General features: G+C 35.0%; 1 protein-coding gene across 1 annotated transcript in view; it reads right to left on the bottom strand.

The window, feature by feature from the left end:
* The window catches only part of LOC145667535 (caspase-1-like), a 47,987-nt gene that overhangs the window by 5,574 nt on the left and 18,555 nt on the right, over nucleotides 1–23,858 (bottom strand). Inside the window, exons 2-5 of the mRNA XM_081735009.1 lie at nucleotides 14,275–14,633; nucleotides 13,226–13,476; nucleotides 8,988–9,163; nucleotides 6,208–6,343 (exon numbers count right to left, since the gene is read on the bottom strand). Of these exons, the coding sequence (XP_081591135.1) occupies nucleotides 6,208–6,343; nucleotides 8,988–9,163; nucleotides 13,226–13,476; nucleotides 14,275–14,633 (922 nt within the window). The remainder of the gene's footprint in view (nucleotides 1–6,207; nucleotides 6,344–8,987; nucleotides 9,164–13,225; nucleotides 13,477–14,274; nucleotides 14,634–23,858) is intronic.

The raw sequence follows: 23,858 nt of genomic DNA, 5'->3' as shown, positions 1-23,858 counted from the left end.
ATATTGTGCAAAATAACTTTTGCTTGGAAAATATACTGGTTTAATATTTATTTATTTATTTAATATACAACACAACAGGCTTAATGCCCAATTACAGTGCTGTGTACATACAGTAAATGTTACACATATAAATTTCTTAATTATTTCTACAGAAAATTTCTTGTTTCACATATGATCTGAACCTGCTTTCTGAAAGACTAAATACATCCACTTTATCAAGCTTATTTACAATGTCATTGTATAATTTACACAGCCTCCACATAGGGGATTTATATAATATGTATATTACTTCTGCCTTTCGCACAATAAAATGTCCCTATATTCTCTACTCTGGTTTTGTGGGAATACGCAGTAATATTTTTCGAGACCAACTCCATACAATCAATCTTATTATTTAATAACTTGTTTAAGAATAACAAGGTCAACATCCATCTTCTCTTTTCTAGGGTTTGAAAATTAAAATTGTTTATAGATCATTATATGAAAAATATTTGGGATAATAACTAGTTTTTTGTATGAAAGCATTTTCAAGAATTTCGTTTGGATGCTTACTATTTCTTGAGAGTATTTTTTATTATTGAGGGTTCATATAGTAGAACTATGTTTTACTTTGATCTAACATATGTAAAATAAAGTGTTGCAAACGTTGTCTCACTGAAGAAGTCTTGCCCTATGCTATAAATAAAACCTAAGTTTCTATATTCGCTGTTTGTTATCATATTTATATGTTAATTGTAATTTAGTTCAGGATCAAAAATAACGCCTAAATCTTTGACAGTTCCTGGTTTATACAGTTTAGTTTCTTTCAGTGAATAGTCAAAGGTGATGGGATATACTTGGATACATTTATTACTAATTTGTTGTCATCGCACCATATTTGAATTCGCTGTAGGTCTTATAGATGTTTGTAGTCTTCAGTTGAATTAATTCTAGCATAAAATTTAAGATCATCAGCGAATAGGAGAATCTCAGAGATTTCAATAAAAAGCGGAATATCATTAATAAGTAGGAGAAATAGCAGAGGACCCAGATGAGATCCTAGAGGAACCCCAGACAGAGTAGCAAACTTTTAAGTGATATGTCCCTGGTATAGAATAGTACCAGAATCATAATTAGAAATATGAATCTAGAAAAGCTATTGGAATATTATTCTTACTAGCAACAACCATATCATTGCGTATACTGAAAAATGTCATATTACATGAAATTTGTCATAATTTAACTACCCCATACAGGAACTTGCTTCTCGCTATTCCTATTTATATTGCAGTTTGTTCTTGAGGTTTCGCCGCGTGAAAGTGTAAAATAACGAAATTAGTCTATATCGTTGATAAGAGCAGCTTTCTTTCATTTTTTAATTTTCGCTAATCTAGGACTCCTTGCATACATTTTGCACAGTTGCATTTCTATACGTGCAATTCACGAATATGTTAATATATTCGTTCTGTATACTACAGAGAAACACATAAATGTATTTTATGCAGAGAGATGACAAACATATTGATAGAATACATAGAATAATTATTAAAGATGTCTTTATCATTAGTAACATAGGCAACCAGTGGTACACACAGTATTTTATCAAGGAGTGACTTTAAACCAGTGGCGGCGCTTGGACGTTGAAAGTGGGGGGGCAAGACATGATCTGAATATTTGTATATCAATCTTAGTTTCCCTGGTTGTTTCTAACACTTTGTTTGACGAAATGTTGTATAACTAATAGGATACTATCTTTTTCAGTTAAAATACCGTATCGTACTTCATATTTTATTAAGTAAATTGACAAGAACTACGGAAGTAAGCTCTAGCCCTTTGTATTAGATGTAGATGTACTAGCCTTTTGTACTTTTAAACAACTAAAATGTAAGAAGAGATTTGATTCATTGCACATGAACATCTTAAAAATCTGTCTCAGAAAACTGTGTAATCAGATAATTTAATAACAAATTTGAAAAACAAATAAATAGAAAGAATAATATTAATCATAGCAATGAATAATGACGTTTGTGCTATAGAAGTTATATCGAAACTGGGGATTGATGAAGAACTTAATTCTTAATCCTACACATGCTATTAAATATATATTTATCTTAGAAAATAAAAGACCGTAAATACAAACATATGCTACGACATTTAAAGAAATACTTGCTTTTGCAGCTATCTGCAACATGTTCGTTGCCATTAGGTGATTTTCACTTTCTTGAAACACATCAAAACACAATACTTACACTCAGTAGACACTTCAGTTATACAAAATAATTCTAAAGCCTAGAATTATGTTGAAATCGCTAAATTTAATTGTATATATACTCGTATACGATTAAACACACCATTTCACTCACTCATTTCACGTTTAATTATATTACACTGCAACACAATGGAAAAGGATAAGTTGTTCCTTATTACTCTCTTTTTATTGATATTCCTTAATGTTATAAAATTAACAAAAGAAAGTTCTGTCACTTTTTCACCCCACACCTTTGAACATTGATATGTAACCTAAGACGTGCCTGGAAAATCAAAAATAGTTTCTATCAGCATCGACGACATTCTGCCAAAGTTCTGGAAGGCCATGGATTCCGTCGCATTAGAATTTGGTGGGCCGTGAAGCGAAGAAGGTATCAAGTGCATTTTACACCTCTAATAGGGATTTGAACTGGCGTCCTCTAAGGTGATTGTCCAAGAAAGGGAACAGCTGATAATCGGACGGTGCAATGTCCGGAGAGTATGGTGGAAGCAATAGTGATTCCCATCCAAGGTGTAGAATAGTGTCCCGGCTCATCCGGGGCTTAGTGTTGTCCTGTAACAGGACAACTTTGCGATTCAGAAGTGCTGGCTTCAGAGTTTTGAGTTTTTCTTGAACACTGCTCAACTGTTGACAGTACACTGTTGCATTGATGCTCTGACCAGCTGGTAGCAATTCCCGATGCACGATGCCGCGAGCAGTCTACCAAACATACAGGAGGACCTTCTTCAGGTACAATACTCATTTCGGCTGTTTAGGAACCGGCCCATTCGATGCTTACCAATGATGACGGCACCGCGGAGCTTCATTCAGGACCCTTTTCTCATCACATATCAACACTGTCCAGAATTGGCTCCTTCCTCAGACGAGACAGCGAAAAAACACAGGTGTTTGCTCGCGTTGCCTTCTGGCCCGGAATCATGTGGGACCCATCGACCCAACTTGTAGTGCTCCCCAAGTTCATGGAGGAGCTACCGAACGGTTTCTCTACTCTCACTGAATTGTAGTCCCAGTTCATCACATGTCTGGCCACTGTTCGTCTCAATTGCTCCCTGAAGATCTTCATTTTGTACATGTGTTGGTATTCTGGCACATGGTGTATCTTCGAGTGTTTCGTGCCCGTCATTAAACTTATTAAATCACCGCTGCAGGTCCGCGTAGTCACAACACTCACCAAAGGCCTGGTATATCTTCCGCCCGCTGTAGGGGCGTTTGACCAGTTCGAACTGTCATTTTTTATGCAATTAAAGAATTACTTATAAAAGGCTTCTTCTTCTTTTTTTCTTTTTTTGCGAAATGTTCTCTGAGTTAGTTTCCTGTAGCAATTCTTGTAGCTTTCTTAACTCGACAGGAAGACAACCAATACGTACTAACGCAACAACATATATTATATGACACCATTTTTTTTTTCTATGAACCAGTAATATATACAAAAACCTTACATTTCCAAATGAAACTATATAGACTAATTTCTTGCTTCAAAAAAGTGGGGGGGGGCAACTGCCCCCCTTTGCCCCCCTAATCGCCGCCCATGCTTTAAACAAAAATACAAAGCTTATTAACTGAAAAACAATTTGTTTTGGTTATTTTCTCAATGATTTGCAAAGTTTGAACAGGAACTCTTCTATTTTAATATTTATATAGGCTATTAATACGATATTTTAAAATCTTTTCGTAATCCACTGTGTGGGACGCCACCGATATAACAAAATGTATTCTAAAATTTAGTTATAATACACCATTATCTAGAAGTAATTCTGTTCATAATTTGATATCCATTAGTATTTAAAATAGAAAAAAATATAAGAAGGTCTGCGAGATTCCCAAAGTCCAAATTTGGATGTAGAAATGAAAGTTCTTCTGAGGGTTAAAGTATTCCAATTAGTTACTAGTAGGACATTTACTGAATATTATTTTATTATAAATTAGATGAAATGCCTATTCTTCGCATGAAAACACGCTTATGGAAAATATTTAAATCCCCTTCTTTTTTCTAGTTTTAATGGAAGTATAATGATTAAAAAAAAAAAAAAACATGTGAGTTGTAATGCCCATGAAGCGAAACGAGACAAGACAGGAATTTCTTGTCGAGATACAAGACAGGAATTTCTTGTCGAGATACAAGACAAAAAAGAAGTCTTCCAACAGAAAAAGATGAACTTTTCGAGATGAGAAATCATTTTGACAACCATTTTCGGACGAGACTGCCCCAAATCGCGTCTTGTGGGTAACATTACCTATAAGATCATCTATTTTTGGCATAATTTTGAAACATCGTACTTCCCTTAGATTATGTCCTTTAAACAAAGTGGAATGATAAAAGCCCAGGTTGCGGTAAGTATAAATCACTTCAAACGAGTCAGCTGTTTTCCCGGCCCTGTCAACTATGGATTCAACAATTACCTCGATTACTTTGGAGATTTTACTTTTCACCCTTTCCCATGCCGATGGAAGCTAAACTTGAACTTAAACGGCATTGGGAAAGTTTCTATTCATCTCAGCAACTCTGAAAACTAAGTATTCGTCGATAATATTGATCGTGTTCAATTAATTTTACATGATTATACACAATATATATATATATATATATATATATATATATATATATATATATATATATATATATATATATATATATTGTGTATATACAGCATAAGTATATATAAATAAAACAATTTCTCGTGAATGGAAATGTACTTTACCATAATAATTCCATTTACCTATGTAGGTGACTAAATATACAGATTATATTTTCTATTTATTTCCAGTATGAAGATTGGAGTTAGCCTAGTGATGCTCTATAAGCTTAACCTAAGATCAATTTTGGTTGGTTCGTTGGAATTTAACACCTTTTTCCAGAACTGATGCGTCTTAAAATGCGTTCAAATTTGAAGTATCTCCTACCGGAAAGTCAATGTGAAATCCTGTGCGTCAAGGGCGCGCACACAAAACACTAGACCAGTTTGGAGGGCTTAATCTAAAATCAAATAAAAAGGGGGAATTTTATTCTTGTGTAAAATGTGGAAATTCATCAATAACTTGAATCGACTTTTAACAATTTTTCCTTGAAAACATAAAGTAAAGAACATTCTTTGAGAAAATTTTTATTGTATTTTCACAAGATTTTTCTCAAAATATTTCCATTTTTAAAGAAACAATATCCTTCAATTGATTAAATCGACCATCATTTAAATTTGAAAAACGGGACACTTTTCAAACTGGCATAATTTGACAATCCACTTAACGAATCCACACATAGTCTTCGATTTGATATACGGAAGTTTTTTTTTTTTTTTTTTTTAAATATCGATACATGGAATTCAGTACAGAACCATCTGTTCGAAACATATAAAACTATTTTACACAACTTCGACATCTTTCCAAACGAAGACAGAACTATGTGGTTTAAGAATACGTAGGAATTGTACTACCTACTACATATCAATCGGGACGATTTTAAAGGGACACTTTGAGTCTCCTTTGAATTTTTATCGGGACACTGTAACTTTTTGAAGAAAGGAATGACCCCGTTAAAAGCGCGACGTCTACCCAGTCTATATCAAGAATTGCCTCTTAACTGTTGTAATTTTCTCCTATATGTTAATGATATCTGAGGTGGAGTACCACCAGATACATATTCCCAGTGGCTGTCGGATTCCACTCTCCTATGTTGGCAAAGTCATTGTAAGAGCTCAAGTTCAGAGTCGTAACTTCGGTTATTTCATCTCTCTCTCTCTCTCTCTCTCTCTCTCTCTCTCTCTCTCTCTGGGTGTGTGTGTGTTTATATGTGTTCATACTTCCATGCTTTCCAGCTAACCGTACAACTATAAATGGTTACCTATAGTTGACAGTCTCTTAACCTTGTTTCCGTATGTGTTAAAAATATGCAGAATTATTCATTTCAGTTTAACATGACGCGAAAGAACAAAAATTAGAGCTTACCTCATATAAAGACTGCTTACCTTCCACTGTACTAAAAGCAATCAGAAAATCAGCGCAGCATGGTATTGCATAGGACGATGTTCCGGAATCCGTTTCCATTGATCCAGCATCAGCCTCCAAAACTGTCCCACCGTCTACTTGATTACCGCGACAAGCCTAAGTTATATAATAATACTTATTATTAGTGGTAGTAGTATTTGAAAGTGCTTTATGTATAATATTAGCAGTTTACTTTTGTTGACGTTTTTAGGCATCTGTACAGTTGAGAAAAGATACAGAGCAAAATACTTAATATAATCGAACACCTTTACATGGTATGTGTTGTAATGCTTTCAATAAATGTTAGAGATATATTCGTCAGAGTTAAGTAACTAGTGCAATTGGCATTAATGAAATAAGTAGTGGTTAATAGTAAGTTCCCTAAGAGTTCTCAAAATGTACCTGAAATTCTGATACGTCCCATAGGTATACAGGCGAAAGTGAGTTGTAAGCATGTAAAGTGTATTGAAACCGTCTAAAAGTTGCTTCTGAGCCTGTTTACTTATTGAACACATCAGAAGTACAGGTGCAGTTTGAACAATGTTAGGGCATAAGAACTAAAGCTTTTCTGGTGTCGTGATGAATACACTAGTTCTCGGGCTAACAACCAGATAAATTCAAAGTTGACCGACATTTCGAAAACTGAACACATTGTTCTCATCTTCAGGGCATATTATGAAAGAACCAAGCTGAAGCACACTTGTTATGACATCTGGGAAAGGAAAAGGCGGAATGTGATTGATTGACAGAGATGCCCAATTAGCATCAATCTATGGTCACATTCTGATTAATTGGTTGTCTGACTTCTACATAGGTCCTAATTGGTTGTTTTTTTTATCGTTACTGTTCCAATGAGTAATGCCTATGTTTGACAATGTGTGTGGTTTTAACAAGATGGACCAACTGCTCGCACCGCTTGACAAACTATATCACTCTTAAGATAATTTTTTGGCGAAAAAACAATTTCACGATTTTCTTATTTTAACTGACCACCAGATTTAATGACTACAAACTTTTCTCTGGGACTATCTGAAATGTAGGATATATAGTATATATATTTGCAAATAACTCCAGAAGTATACAAGAACGTAGGGTCAATTCGACGGAAACTCAGGCTTTATGACCCGAAACATGAACAAGACTCATGGAAAGTGGCTTAGATAGATCACGCCAAGTCGGAGCTAACAATGGCCGACAATTATCGGATATTATACTAAAACATAAAACAAACATATTTCCATATTATAACAATAATAATATGGCAATAATAATAATAATAATAATAATAATAATAATAATAATAATAATAATAATAATAATAATAATAATAATAATAAATATTAATAATAATACAAACAAAATAAGAAAACAATAATAATAACAAATATTAACCATTTCTTGAAATAAAACAGATATTCATTATTGAAATCATAACGTTAATTATGCCTCACATCACATATTTACAGGTTCCCTACTTAATAAGAAATCATTATGACTCGTTACAAAGTCCTTTATAGAATTTGGCATGTAATATACTGTATAGAAAACTAGTTGCACTGAAAATGTGATTTCATATACATCTCCAATATATATCAGCAGATCATGTCAAGACGCATGAAAACTCAATAATTTAGAATACAGTACATATAAGGCACAAGAATGTTATGTTAATGTTCTTACCTTATTTAACAAATTATAACAGTACTTTTTTTGAAATGTTCACATTTAACTTGAATGCAACTTGATGGCACAACTTGTTTAACTAGAAGCTGTGTATGTGTATGTTGATGATATTTGCTGACAATGTTTTGTTTTATATCTTGGCAAGTCCAAAACCTATTTTGAACACAACGCACTTTGAAAACTCCTCGTGACAAGAAGTTTCCAGGTTGTAAATCAGAAGTCCTTAGAGGCCATAGTTGCGCTTTGAGTGAGACACGTATCGGTATCTTGTTGAAATAAACTGTAGCGTTCTTCAGTCTCAAATAAGGCAATAAGCCGAGAGATATTTCGATACATACCGTATTGATATACTTCATATTTAATGTGCTTTCGAGAAATAAAATTCGGAAACGTTCTCTGAATGTGCATTTAGGTGTGTTTCCATATTGGCATAGAACATAAACTTTTTTTGGGAATCATGTCTTATTTGTTTAAATATGTTACCCGCTTAGTAAAGTCAAAATCATCATAGAGAAACAGTAGGCTACAACTAATACTGCCATTCGTTCCATGTTATCACTTTCAAATCATATTCATTGATTTTGACTTATTTTATATATCGAGGTTAAGGCTATAAGAAGCCTTATCTACTATCTAACCATAATTAAAACAATATTCCTTAATAATAAAAATTACTTGAGTCTGAAAGAAAAATATACATGAATCTGAAAGAAATCTATATCTGAAATCTGTAAGAATCTGAAATCTATATATTTGAATAGTCTATTCTCGCAGACTATACAAATATATATATAATATTATGATGGTAACATCAGGCTACTCATTTTTTCGGATATATTTGTCTGTTATCTGTTTGAAGATTGGCAAACTAAAGTAGTGTTTGCCGGATTTACAAGATTGTATTTGGAAACATGTGCGAACAATCTCCATAATCTTGATTGTTCAGTTTACTTTCGGCACTTAAACTAGTTTGAAAAAGAACAATGAGAAAAGAAATATCCTAAAAACATTCTCAGGAAAACTAATATCATTCCTATGATTCAGTGCATGAAAGTATGAAAACACATGGCTTTCTAACCTGAATGAAAAATATCTTTGGTTTCCCCGCAAGGCTTGGACACTTCTCAGCGGTAAAAGGTTTCCATATAAAGCTCACAGGATAAACAGTGTCCTTTGCGTAAAGATTTGTTTTGCTGCCGTGAGTTAGAACGACCACAACAAGACAATCCTCATCAGAGTGGTCCTCTTTTACAACTAGAAAGAAAAATTAGTAAATTTCAATCAATGAATATCATAAAACAGGAATTCACATTGATGAATTTCGTAAACTAGTCTTAAAAATTATAATTAATTATTAATAATTTATTTCTTTAACTTTTGGAAAACAGTTATATTCTTTACCTGTACGTTTTCAAGACAAGAACTACTGCTTCGAAAATGCCATCTACTTAAACCTCAATTACAAAGAAACTTAAATTCCATAGCTATCTCGAATGTATGTCTTTGGCGTTAAAGCAGGACTATAGCCATAACACTAAGACTGAGGCACCGAGATAATTTCTTTGGGGGGGGGGGGCTAGTTGAGTTCATGTTAATTCCTGACTGTTGATTTTTTATAAATACATGTTTATCTAAAACAACTGAAAATTTTAGGAGGGGCGCTGAATCACACCAGGCTAGATACCATCCTAACTGTGACAAAGACTTCAGTCCCCATTTGTTCCTGATACTTAAGGAACAAAAGAATTTAAGAAAAGGATTTCCATTGTTGGTTTTCTTTTTTTTTTAAGAACAAAATTCAAGAAATCACTGTCTTCTTATCTATAAAAAAAAGAAAAAAAAGAATAAAGAAAAACTTCTAATTCTTGTTGAAGCGTAAACCTTAAACGATATCCTTTATTATCCACCTCTGAATGGTGTATCCTGGTCTCTCAATTTGCTAATGATATTTTCGTTTTATATATCTTAATAAGTATTTTTGAACATGATCATTAATTTTCTTTAAATACAACAATTTTAAGTCACGAATTATAAATATTTTTTGTGACTTTTAAAATCACTAAGTTGAAAGGTTAATCTGTATGTTTAGTATATCTCTGTAAAAAAAAATTATTGTGTATACTTTCGTCCATCATTGATATTTTCCCTATATATATATACAGTATATATCCTCAGACCTGAAGGCGAATTATGGTAGCTGGAGCTACCGTTGCCTATGAATTCATTGCTCAACACTGATGCTAAGAAACCTCCCCAGGTCCGAATGGCATCTCACTTAACTTTGAATGAATCGTAGGCTACTCGAAAAATTTCAACAAAATATTTATAGGTGACAGCACGTTATCGAGAGAACTCATATGGATCAAACTTGGTATGGTGGTAGACCTTGGCCAGCTCAATACGCATATGACATATTATGCAGAGTTTCCACTTCCTAATTACGGTCCATCAAATTTAGGGTCAAGTTTCCGAAGAAGAGAAAAACATCAACTGAACTCAGCCAATCTACATCAAATTTGGCATGATGGTTGAACTTGATCTGCTTTACAAGCTTCCTAAATATTAGAATGTGCAGGTTTTTGGATTCCGAGTTACATGCCATCAAATGTCATGTCTTGACTTAGTCACATTTTCGCAAAATAATTTTAATACTCATTTGAATAAAATCAATGAAGGACGACGTTTTTTCTGAAATTGGGAAACTAATATTGAAGACAGTTCGCTTAACCAATAGAACTTCAAAGAAAGTGGATGGCCAAATTTATTTAATCAAGACAGCATATGAACTTTATGTATTCCCCGTCACTTTTTTTTTTATTTTATGTAATGCAATAGGAAATAATACGGTAATCTTTGAAAGTAGACAACTTAAATGCTTTTAAAGGAACTAATATATTATTTTCAAGCACAGATATGTCTTATAGAAAAACGGCTTCATTAAATTCCTTAAATAAGCGATATTTCGGTTTTTCTCGTCATTCCAAACGTAAGCCATAATGAGCACAACAGTTGGGAAGCCCTTATTACGAACTTGAATAGGAATTTCAAGTAGCTAATCTTTACAACTTCAATGTGGTCGTTACTAATTAAATAGCATTTTCATTTAACAAGTCACCACTGAAGTTGTTTAAGAGTCTTAATTAATAAAATAGTTGGATAATTAAATTATTAGATGACTGTGAGATACAAAGATATATTTTTAATACACCCGTATCCAGAAGCTAAGGGACGCCATGCAAAATTGGCACGAATAAAGATAAGAAACCAATGCAGAATTGAACGTGTGGGAGAGACGCCCAGGAACCAGGCTGAAGGTTATGCGACACAGAAACATAGCAAATGGCAACTACAAGACATCTACCTTGCTTGGGTTGATTCTGTTAATTTAATAGCGGTCTAACTCGACATCGCTAGAAACGTTAACTATTAGACTTGATCACTCAGAAGGCTACACAGGTTGCACACCGTGTCTCTATACTGCGGATTAAGCCAGCCAGCAGCTCCTTGACGACACAACTCTTTCACTCTTAAACAAACACCCACTCAAGATCATCCAGAGTTTTGAGTGATAGATTTCTATTTTCAATCCATCCAAGGGTCCCCCAGAAATGCTCAATCGGAATTATGAACCGCTACGCACTACCAATTTTGTGGAACAAGATCATTATGGCGATGCCGAGTGTATAGTCTGGAGTTGCATCATGTTAGCGTTACTGACACCCTTACATGTAGTTCCGCAGTATATTATGGAGGATATTATCTATCGAAACGTGTCCTACTACAATATGTGAGGTGTATGTGGCCCTTGGTCTCATCTAATGAACAATAATGACCACCAACACAGGGTTCAAGTGGTGGAGGAATGCTTGGAGCACAAGATCTTCACGCGTGTGGAGTGGCCATGACGCTTCAAAGTTCCTTATCTGATTAAATGTCATTATTATTTATTCTCAATAGTTAACATATACTTAGGTATTAGTTGTACGTATTTTCGCATCTATCTGTTCTCTATTGTCAATTTAGAGAAGATGTGTTAATGGAAAAGATTCTTACTTTCTATATCAAGGATAAGTCTTAGCTCGCAGCGACGAAAATCTATAATCGTTGAAAGGGGCAGAATTGTGATACATTTCTTCAGCTTCGTTGGGCAACTATAAGGACACAGGCAAAGAATATGATTGTAGGTAAGTTGGTACTTTGGATCCCACTTTTGCACGAATATAAATAGTAAACCTAGTATTTTATTTTCTATATGACAAAACATCAAAAACTTTCTTTGTAACAGAACAGTGCCCCAGGTCTACATATTTTTGTTATGAGTCTACAATTATGCCACCCACGTACAGAACTATCCTCTCGTACGTTCTTCAACCGCCGTTAATTATTTAAAAACTAGTTGCAGTTTCAAGACAATTAGTCGACGCTGAAGCTGGAAACGTTTGACCATTGTGTCTCCAACTGTGGTGCCATAATGAATATAATTATTCAAGAACCTACAGTTATCAGTAAAGGGCTTCGCATTCTAATTAAGAAAGTAAAATTATAAAATTGAAATAACTTGTCTGAAGCAGAAATAAAATTACGATGTAGTCTATTTTTCTGTAACGTGTGGTAATAAGTACACCTCTAGGGAACAAGTAACTATGAATTCTCTTGTTTTCTTCCACATTCACTTCACATCAATTTCTTTTATAGACATTTCTTTTAACCTCTGAAGACCCTGGCCGTTTTTAACTGCTCTCAACGTTTCTGTGTTCGTGGCCTGTTGAGGCTGGTAGTGATGGAAAGCATCAGGAAGACTAAAAAGAATCAAATTTATAAGGCTGTACAGATATATTTATGTAGTAAAGGAAATTCTAAGTTGTTTATTTAATGTTCAACCCAAAGTTAGGTTCTAGCTCAGTTACTCTGGTATAGCTACGTCTGTCCTCTAAACCAGTAGAGTATAGTTTAGTTTTTTTGCCTTAAAACAGTTCTTTTCTAGATATCTTTTCTTTCGTAACCATAAATTATGTTATATTTGTAGTAGTGCATATTACTTCATATAATCTTATTTATGGTTACGAAAGGTAATAGGTTACGATCGAGGTAATGTTATGTGCAATTTCTTTCTAGTAACCTGCTATGTATTTCTATGTTAAATATGCCTATCTTTTTACCATTACCAAACCTTCATATTTATTCACCTCTTGCACATTATTTTTGTTCATGTTTACGTTCTTTCAGATACCTACTATTCTATACACAATACACTTGAATAAAATTGTGATCCTTTAATATTAGAAGAACAAACTAAATAAAATAAATTTTCTATACCCTCCGAAATTTTTTCTTTTATATCTCGAAGTTCCAGATCATCATAACAAACAACATCAAATCCAAGGGCAGACAGTTCCTTCTTTATATTCTCCTTGTCCACATTGGTTCCCTTCCGAGGATCCATTTCCAGATCTGGGTCAAAGTTCTCATGATTGAAGATAATAGCTTTACCTCGTCGTTGATGATGCATGTTGTATACATCAGACTCTCTAGCAACTGACATGCGTGCTGAGGATCTCCTACGCTCTCTAGAATAATTGAGATAATCTAACGTTATGAATAAAGAGATTTAAAATAAGCAATTTTAAAGATTTCTAAAAGTAATTACATAAATGTCATTTAGTTGTAGCTCACGTATTACGTAAACCTTGTTTCTTAATAGTAATTATTATATTTTCTATTCCTTAACATTTCAGTTAACGACCGTCTGAATCAGAGTGAAGACAAACATTGTCTACATTCCTAGCATGGCAATTATGTGAAATCTGACCAAAGCTACGAATGACAAAGGTGAGATTTATAAATTCAGAATCAAGAAGTGTACAAATCGTATATATGGATCGTTATGGATTTGAAAAGCTTTCGTTTCCCTAATAACTGATTTTCCTCTACGTTTCAATGTTGTGTGTCTGAGAGCCAATTTGAATTACACAATCATTTAGTTTAAAACATTAAGATCTAAAGATCAACTTCAGTTATGCTTGTCTGCCGTGAATACTGTAAAATTATTATGAACTGAATTGCGATGGGTTGGGAAATTACTGTGTATATCACGAGTCAGAATTTTAGAAAGTCCTTTACTGAATTGTTTATATTTTGAATGTTTACTTTATTATCGAATTATAATAAGTGCTATACTAATAACAAAATATCATTATGTCGGTAATCAAACATTTTTGAACCTTTGTAGACACAAAGTGGTCGTCTTCTAGCTGTATGTTAATATTGGATATATCGTAAATTAATTTTGAAACTTAAACTCGTATGTTAAGAAAAGTAAATGAAAGTAGAAACTGAAAGTAATAAGAACATCCTACATTACGTACCCTTGTATGGATTTTGGAGAGCCAATTGGAGACTCGAACACGCCAGGCATAAAAGGAGTACCGTCACCCACATCATGTTTTCTATTAGGCATTCCAATGACATGCATACTGAATGCATCTGTTTCTTCTGCTACACATTTATCCCCCGATATGTATTTAGCATCAACTGGTAATTTTACTTCTAATTCTTCTAAGTGTTCAGTGATTCCATTAGCTAATGAAATCTTAAGTTCAGTGCTGTCCATGGCATCATAAGATTTCCTCTTTTTCTTGTCGCTCTTGGTTTCGGAGATCCTATACCTATAGTCAGCATGTCCTCCTGTATCAAACGGTAAGTTATCATCTCCAATTTGTGATTCCTGTGAAAGAAGTTAAAATATGTAGATTTTGTAGAATATTAGCAAATTGCTTCCAATACTTAAATTTATTTACGCTAATTCTTTTAAGTGTTATGTACTTGTATATAACATAGTGAAAAGATAAAGGTACAGGTGAAGTTCACTTATGCTTTTAAAAAAACTATTTTATATGTATTAATATTCTATTTATAAAAGTCAGATGAATAAATAAGTCACGTTAGTTCCTAATAATAAACATTCAAGCTAATAGATGTCGCTACCTGCGCTATTGCTTCCCTTCCTGACGCTAATAGATGTTACTAGCATGCAAGTAACTTGCCGATTTAAAACTAATGTGACAATGCAACTGCAACTTAAAAAGTGTGTTGTTTCAATTTAATTACTTTAAAATACAGGATGGCACAGGGAAACGGGAAATTTTGAACGTTCGAGTTAGCAACACCGTAGTATCGCAGTTGTTCGGAGCCGATACTGGTTGTTGTGAACAGGGTTGTTTTGTTTAAAACAAAATGTTTAAAACAAATGATTAAAACTTGTTTTAAACAATTGATACTTGTTTTAAACATATGTTATTTTCTTTTTTAAAAAATCTGCCACAAAAAGAAACTTTTTTACAAAAGGCTTTTCTCCTTGTTTTAAACGTTTATTGTATTGTTTAAATGCTTCTCGGTTAACTTGCGAAAAAGTGTCGTAGTCGAAGGTTGGACTACTTGTAGAACTGATATTAAAAAATAAGTAAAATAATGATCATGAAAACAAATTTTTGTGTTGTATTCAAAAAGCAAACAAAAGGTTATTTGCTAAATTGCGGTTCTGAAATTAAAATATCGCAGACATTCGTTGATACAGTACATGTTGGTTCTCAGTCTACGTACAACCTGGAATCTTTTAACATAAGTTTAATGGGAAGAAAAAAGGACATCATTTGGAGCAAATTTATTAAAATAACTCAAACTTCATCAGGTAAGAAAACGATCATACGAGCTCGTTGCAAAACGTATATGAAAGAAATGGCTGGTTTAGTTCAAAGAATGAAGAATCATTATGAAAAATGCAATGCTGGAAACCAAAACAAATGGTAAAAGTGTTGATCCGAAAATTGCTTCTGATGATTCTAACGTCAGTGATGTGGTTGAGATGCAACTGGAAACTGCAGGCAAGAATTAATTTTGTATCATCAATTTCTTTTTCATTATATTATGAAAATTTTATTTCATCACCTCTCCCCACCTCCGTTCTAAATTTTCTTAAAAACTTTACACCTTGGTGTAGCTTGTATGAAAGGGCCAGGCGAGAAAGCTCAAGGTATGGCAGTTGCCCGCGTAACTAACTATTAAAGCGTGATACTTATTGAACATCAGTGGCGAACGTCAGTGTCTGGGGCAATGTGATCTAAATTTGTTCGTCTGTCTGTACGTATGCACCACGCTACAGGACGTAATTTTCGGTCTTTTAACATTAAATTTTGAGGGAAGAAGTACGAAACGTTGGAATCTGCTGTATAGATTTTGAATGCGATCCGAGGTAAAATTTCAAAATTACTGGTTCGAATCCCACTTTAAACAAAAAAAGGCCTGTCTCAAATAGCCTTGCTACTGAAGCAAGACTGTAATCAATCAAATTAAACAAACTAATTTTATGCGTTTCGAACAAACATGGGTTGCAGGATAAATTTAGCTCCAACTCAGTTTTTATAAAATATTTTTAGATATGGAGCGTTTAGAGCACAAGGGATCCAAGACCATTTTCAGAAAGGTTCACTTTTGCTCAGTAAAGTAGTATCTTCGTAGCCAAGGGTACGAAATAAAAAAAAATTAAAAAACACGTTAAAGGGTGTGGACTATAGTTTCATAGGACAACCACTAGATAAGGGCGTTGATGGAATGAGGGGGGAGGGTTAATTTCCCCTCCTTGCTCATAAATATAAGATATTAACATCATACTTGTATTGTGTACACTGCAGCGTGAGAATGATTAACAAATCAAACTCCGAATGCCACAGTCGATAATGCATAATTACGTTAAATAAATGTAAAGTGTGTTCAAAACAATACACCGACGGAAAACGTCATATTTTCACAATCATGAATCCGAGATGAAAGAAGGAAAAACTACATGACAAGATGCAATCTAGAATTTTGTATGATTGCCGCTAGAGAGGTCATCCTCCCTTACCCTGAATTTCATATTTTGGGGGCAGTAATGCAGATTTAGAAACCTTTTGCTGAGCGAAGTCAAACATAAAACATTTGAAGTCCTTACACCGAATAATTACGGATTTTGATTAGTTTTAGTCCATTTCCATTGATCGTGAAGAGCTATAGGACTGCGTTGCTCTCTTGTGTATTTTTTTGGCCCAAGGATTCAAAAAGTGGCTCTCCTTTCGAATTTCGGGTCTGCTAAAAATTCTGGAAATTGGGCTTAAGCCATTTTTAATCATCTGTATGATATCCGTATTTATTCGGTGTAAGGACCTCAAGCTTGTTCTGTTGGACTTCCCTTATCAAAAGATTTCTAAAACTACCTTACTGTCCCCAAAATCTGAAATTCAGGGTGAGGATGGGGACGGCTGCCCTCCTGCCCCACTGACGCCCTTGTATAGTAGCTGTCATATGAATATATCCCACGCCCTTTCAGGTGTTTTTAGTTACAGTAGTAGGCCCCCCCGTATGCGCGAATGACTCATCCTCACTCTCTTTTACGACCACGATATTTGAACTTCGTTCCCTTTTACGGCTAAGATGAATGCTTTGGTACCTCGATTCTGATTGGCTGAGAGAAGTCACGTGACGTTAGGCCCCGCCCACGCTGGAAATTCAAACTTTCCAGGTCACGTGGTAGTAGTAGTGGTCCCCGTATATCTAGTCGAGTCAGCAAAAATTTTTGTGACGTCATAGGTCAAAGGTCAATGACCTAGGGGTACCTAGGACCACCCCCTCTAAATTTTGGCAGGGGTACCATGGCCCACCCCCTAAATTTTGGCAGGGGTACATAGGACCACCCCCCTTAAATTTTGGAAATTGCCAAATCTAAAAATTTGGTATGGTAGCCTAGGACCATAGTATGTACCTCTATCAGTATTGGGTGTCTATGTCGTTCCCTTTCATGGGTAAAAAATTGCCAAAAATTCAAATTTCGGGGTTTTTGACCTAATTTATCCTCTTTGATGAGGTATTATTACCCTATATAGTTATATGGGCGTATACAGGGGTCCATTACCTTTCATAAGACATGGGTATATTAATGCACCCCTTGAAAAATTTGGGAGGGGTACCTTGGCCCACCCCTTAAATTTTGGAAATTGCCCAATTTAAACATTGGGTATTATAGTACAGGACCCTAATATGTATTATGATAAATTTGGGTGGTCCACCTCGTTTCCTTCTAGGGTACACAATTGCCAAAATATAAACGTAAGCAATACGTTATACCACGTGTTTGGTTTTTGGTCGATTTTATCCCCTTTGATGAGGTGTTATTACCCTATATGGTTATATGGGCGTATACAGGAGTCCATTACCTTTCATAAGACATGGGAATATTAATGCACCCCTTTAAAAATTTGGGAGGGGTACCTTGGCCCACCCCTTCATTTTTAGAAATTGCCCAATTTAAACATTGGGTATTATAGTATAGGACGCTAATATGGATCACTATAAATTTGGGTGGTCCACCTCGTTCCCTTTTAGGGGTACAAAATTGCCAAAATATAAACGTAAGCAATACGTTATACCACGTGTTTTGTTTCGACCTAAGTTATCCTTTTGATGAGGTGTTATTACCCTATATGGTTATATGGGGCGTATACAGGGGTCCATTACCTTTCATAAGACATGGGTATATTAATGCACCCCGGGAGGGGTACCTTGGCCCACCCCTTCATTTTTAGAAATTGCCCAATTTAAACATTTGGTATTATAGTATAGGACGCTAATATGGATCACTATAAATTTGGGTGGTCCACCTCGTTCCCTTTCATGGGTACGAAATTGCCAAATTTAGGTACAACCACGTGTTTGGTTTTTGATTTAATTTATTCCCTTGGATGAGGTCCTATTACCTTATATGGTTATATGGTCATGTATAGGGGATCCATTATCTATTATAAGACATGGGTACATTGGTGCACCCCGGGAGGGGGTACCTTGGCCCACCCCTTAAATTTTGGAAATTGCCCAATTTCAACATTTGGTATTATAGTACAGGACCTCAATATGTATCATGATAAATTTGGATGGTCCACATCGTTCCCTTTTAGGGGTACAAAAATTGCCAAAATATAAACGTTGTACCACGTGTTTGTTTTTTTGGTCCATTTTATCCCCTTTGATGAGATTCTATGATTACAGGGGTTCATTTCTTATCATAAGACATGGGCACCCTTCTTAAATTTTGGCAATGGGGGTCCACTGAAATTGTCCAATTGAAGCATAGTACAGGACCTCAATATGTTTCGGTGGTCCTATTACCAAATTTGTTTAGTACAACCACGTGTTCGGTTACTGACTCAATTAAGGTTATAAGGTATGGATGGGTATCCCCTTTCAATTTGGTAGGACCCTTCGGGTGTAGTACAGTCACGTGATCGATGATTTGGTTTTGATGCGCGACGAGGTCCCTGGTCAATGTTCTCTAGGAATTAGGTGGAAACTTTGCACAGGGTTCTCGTCTTATATCGCACAGTTCTTTAGGAGAATCTGATAACGTTGTATGTGGAATGGACAATAAAAACACATAAATAAGCATAAATTGTATTTTATTCATATTTCTGGTTTCTTCTTTTTCTTTCTTATTGACAATGTTTGTATATTGAGCTGGGTTTCTTCATTAGACTGCCTCCTCTTCTTGATTGCGATGATTTGTTTCCATGTTTTGCAGCATAGCACCCGTTTGCAAAGCTTCGTATTGTGAATTCTGTAAAAAAGAACGAGGAAAAAGATGATTAGTATAGAAATAGATGATGATAAAACAAATACACTTACAATGATAAATATGATAAAATTACCTGGAAGGTATATTGCAACAGTCTACGATCATTAACCGTGGGTACTGTTGTGAACAAATATTGAATTTCACGCAGAGATTTTCCTTGGGCTTTACAGCACAAATAAAAATAAGCATAATAGCCACATACGGATGAACCAAGACTTTGCATTTGGCTATTATTATATTTATAGTATATACAATGAAGTTTTAAGAATGCAACATGTTGTGGTACATAAGGAGGAAGGCCATAGCTGTCAAAATATTCTCCAACACCGCGATGATCAATATAAATTGCAATCCAATGACTTCCTAGTTTTGTAGATGGATCTGTATTTACAATGATTGCCAGAGGAAGAGAAATCCGTGAGGGCAACTCATCGCTTGCAAATACCCCGGTAAAATGATTTCTGAATAATGGACTACCGTTTAAAGCACTAGCTAATTGTAATGTATTCAACATCGTGAATGGAAATGATACATAACGTATACGTACCTTGTAATTTAAAAGTCCAGGATAATGTTGCGCTGGTGGTCTATCTCTAGGAGTGAGGAAAACTCTCCATACACAATACAGTTTGCAGGTGCTGCTAATTTCTCTTGGAAATGAACTTCCAATCGGATGGCTCCATGTCGTTGTAAATTCCAATAGTGACAATCTCCAGCAGAAGAATCGGGAGTTAGGTCAAATACAAACAGTGTATATCCATTCTTGTAGTCGGCTCTTGAAATTGTATTTCCAGTATTGGTAAAATGTATGCCAGAGCCTGAGAACAATGTGTGGTACGATGAAATGTAGAGATTTTCTTCAAAGTTGGGTTGCAACGGTTTTGAAGGTACAGCTTTTCCATCCACGTACAGTGTAAAGAAATTAATGTTTAGATGTTGAAATTCAAATGGATTGGTGGTAATAGTTCCACTGGATGCTTCATTCGATGTAAATCCTACAATAATACGATTTGGCAATGTTCCCATAAACAGGTTATCAATAGTTTTGGATTGTATATCCTTCGGGATGGTAAATGATTTCATTTGAACCCTTGTCAGAGGATACTTTGCCGGTGTAGATTGTAAAATTTTATTGTGTGCCAATTTGACACTAGGGCTGATGCTGACTTTTTTCACCTGCAACGATGCATCTAGAATATTGATTTTTGCATTGACACCACTTTCACCGGCCATGAGACAAAAGTTTGGCTTTGCAGGAATAAGTTTCACACGTAATTCCACTCCATGAATTAAAAATTTATCTTGATTAAAAATGTCACAATGAAGATGTCCAATCATATCGAATTTCATACTTTGTTTTGTCAGTTCATAGCGTTGTTGAAATCCTTTGTTCTCACTTGTGGTTGCGTTCATATGACCAGCCGTATCTTGAAACCACATTGCTGTTTGTAAATGTGTATTTTTAGCTCCATCACTATAATTGAGTAGTTTTTCCATGTACGAACGATATGGATGATTATGTGACGGAAATGAAATCAGTTTATTGTTCAAGTAGATTTGTACTTCACTAAACATAGCATTTAGAAAATCATTGACAGGTGCAATTGCTTTATCCGTATTGATGAAGGAGGAACCATCTGGTTTCACAATTTGTGCTTGGATGTATAATAAGGTTTGTGGCAAATCAATATATTCATCACTGCTACCACTCACTACAAATTCTATTGGTGAATTTTCAGCTATTGAACTAATTGGTTTGTAGCCAATAATACGATTGTCCAGAACACTGGTTTGCGTGGGCAACGTTGAAAAAATGTCCAATTCACTTTTTACACATTCACAGGATTGATGATGTAAGAAAGCCATCGTTGAATTAATCAAAAATATCTGGTGACGATGCCAATGATTTCTTCTTCTTCTTATGTGATAATTTACGTCTCTTTGTAGGATTGATGGTGTTGTTGATCGTTGGAAGGTCAAACTCAAACTGAGAGCAGTCATCCCATTTTCGTTTATGATATCCACTTCCCAGCATAGTTTTCAACTTGTTTTTAGCTTTTTCTTGTAAATTTGATTTTGCCTCTTGCATACGTTGATGAAACGATTCTTCCAGCGGTTGATTCGAGATCACAACATCATTAATCATATTGGCACCTGATTTTAATAATTCTTTTCCCACAGTTTTAGCGCCTTGCTTCACAAGTGGTAACACTGAACGAAATAAGCCACCAAGGAAACTTCCAATGCCATGTCCTGCTTGATAGGGACTTCCCACATAGACGTTACCGATACCAGACAACGCTTGTTTTTGGTAGTATTGCAAATACGGATCAGTCATGACGACGACGACGGAAATGTAGTTTTGTAGACACCGTTCCAAAGGTGAATGGCATAGGATGACCTGTGCTATCCCTTATATCGATTTGTATTTGCTCAAAATTCATTTTTTCCACCGGAACATAATGTGCAGGATTAAAGATTTGTACTGCATGACTTCCAAAAGTATGATTCACAGGATCCATGTTGACAATTCGTAGCAAGGGTACCATTGTATCTCCAACAATGACAGATTCAATAATGTCACAATAGACGTACATTTGTGATGGTAAGCCTAATCGTACATCCGGTGTATATTGTCCCTTTTCCATATCTTTTAAATCACTTTTCGGGTCAAATCCAAGCATTAAACTAACACTTGGTGACAATTGTACAGAAGTATGGATTTCCTTTTTGGGATGTCTTATGAGGCATATATTATTAGTTGCGTCATGAGATATAAATAAATTGGTTTCTTTATGATGTATATTAATTGCATGAATAAGATCCCGTATATTGTTATAATAGCGTACAGGGATCGTTACAACCTTCCACGGTTCCTGATCATTACTACTTGATGATTTGTAATATATTTTATTGTTTTTACTGTTAATGTTCAGCAAAGAATGTGGATAATGAATCTCTACAATTGCCACATCCCATTTCTGGCGAAACTCTACACGTCGTTGTAATTTCGTAATATATGAAGTCAATGTATTTTCTGGAAAATAATCCATGGAACTATTACTGGGAAGTGTAACGTAAAAATCTTGATCAGGTTCCATTCTTCTTCTTCTTCTTCAATGAAGTTGCAGGGATCCACGAATTGAATGAGGAAGGATATCCTTTCCACTGGACGAGATACTCCTTTCTGCGACCTTTTGTTCTTGTACGTAATATTTTATCGATGAGGAACGTCGAAGGGAGCGGTACTGGTTGTAGAAAACACCATCGATAAGTTGATGATTTAAATCCTCTAGTCGATACACTGGTGGGTTTCTTGGTACAATGGCTTTTACTCTGAATATTTCCCAAGTCCAGTTCTCGAGGTAACCCTTGTCAAAGATACGTTTTGTTTTACTTATACGAACAGTATCACCAACAGATAAATCCGTATCTTGTTTTGAACGTTGTAGCTTTTTGTCGTATAAGTTGTGCCACACCTCCAGTAAATTGTCCTGAGAAACGTTTGCAGGTGCCATTTTAATACTGGAATGCCGACTTTCATTGTATGCTTTTACAAGTAAAGGCAACACTTTGATGTAATTGTATGTTTGATATTTGGTAAAGTATTTCCACATACGATGTTTCAATGTCTGATTAAATCTTTCTGCGATGCTGGCTTTAATATCTGGATCCTTTGTTGTAACATGTTGCACGTTGTGTTTCCTGAAAAACTTTTGTACTGTCTTGTTGGTAAATTCAGTTCCTTGATCACTACGTAGCACAATTGGTTTCCTGTCCTGGAAAATCATTTCAAATGCATTCACTATATCCTCGGCACTTTTTGATTTTAGTGGTACAGCCCATCCGTACCGACTAAACACATCAATCACTGTAAGAATATAGCGGTAATTGTCATTATAGTTTTGAAGTGATTGTAAATCATTTAAATCACATTCCCATTGATCATCAATATTGTTGACAAGATAAAAATCTCTACGGAAACGACGACGTACAGGACGATGTAACGTGTAGGTAGGTTGTTTGTTTAACCAAAGTTTTATTTTGGCTAGAGGTATAGATTTTCCTGTGGCTTGCCATAATTTCTTTGCAGTAGAAAATGATGCAGGATGTGCTGGATTGTAATAAATGGATTTCAACTTTTTGTTCATGGTTTGTACGTTGACCATTGTGGAATGATACGTTTTCTTTTTGGTCGGACTTCTAAAACATCATCATCATCATCTTCTTCTTCTTCTTCTCCGGAAGAAAATAATTCAGGTGCCGGTTTTGGTGGTGCAGATCCTTCAGATG

The sequence above is a fragment of the Thermobia domestica genome, chromosome 1 (assembly GCF_964235325.1).
Source record: "Thermobia domestica chromosome 1, izTheDome1.hap1.1, whole genome shotgun sequence".
Lineage (NCBI taxonomy): Eukaryota > Metazoa > Arthropoda > Insecta > Zygentoma > Lepismatidae > Thermobia > Thermobia domestica.
The sequence above is the reverse complement of the archived record's forward strand: the minus strand, read 5'-3'. Positions and strand labels throughout refer to the sequence as shown.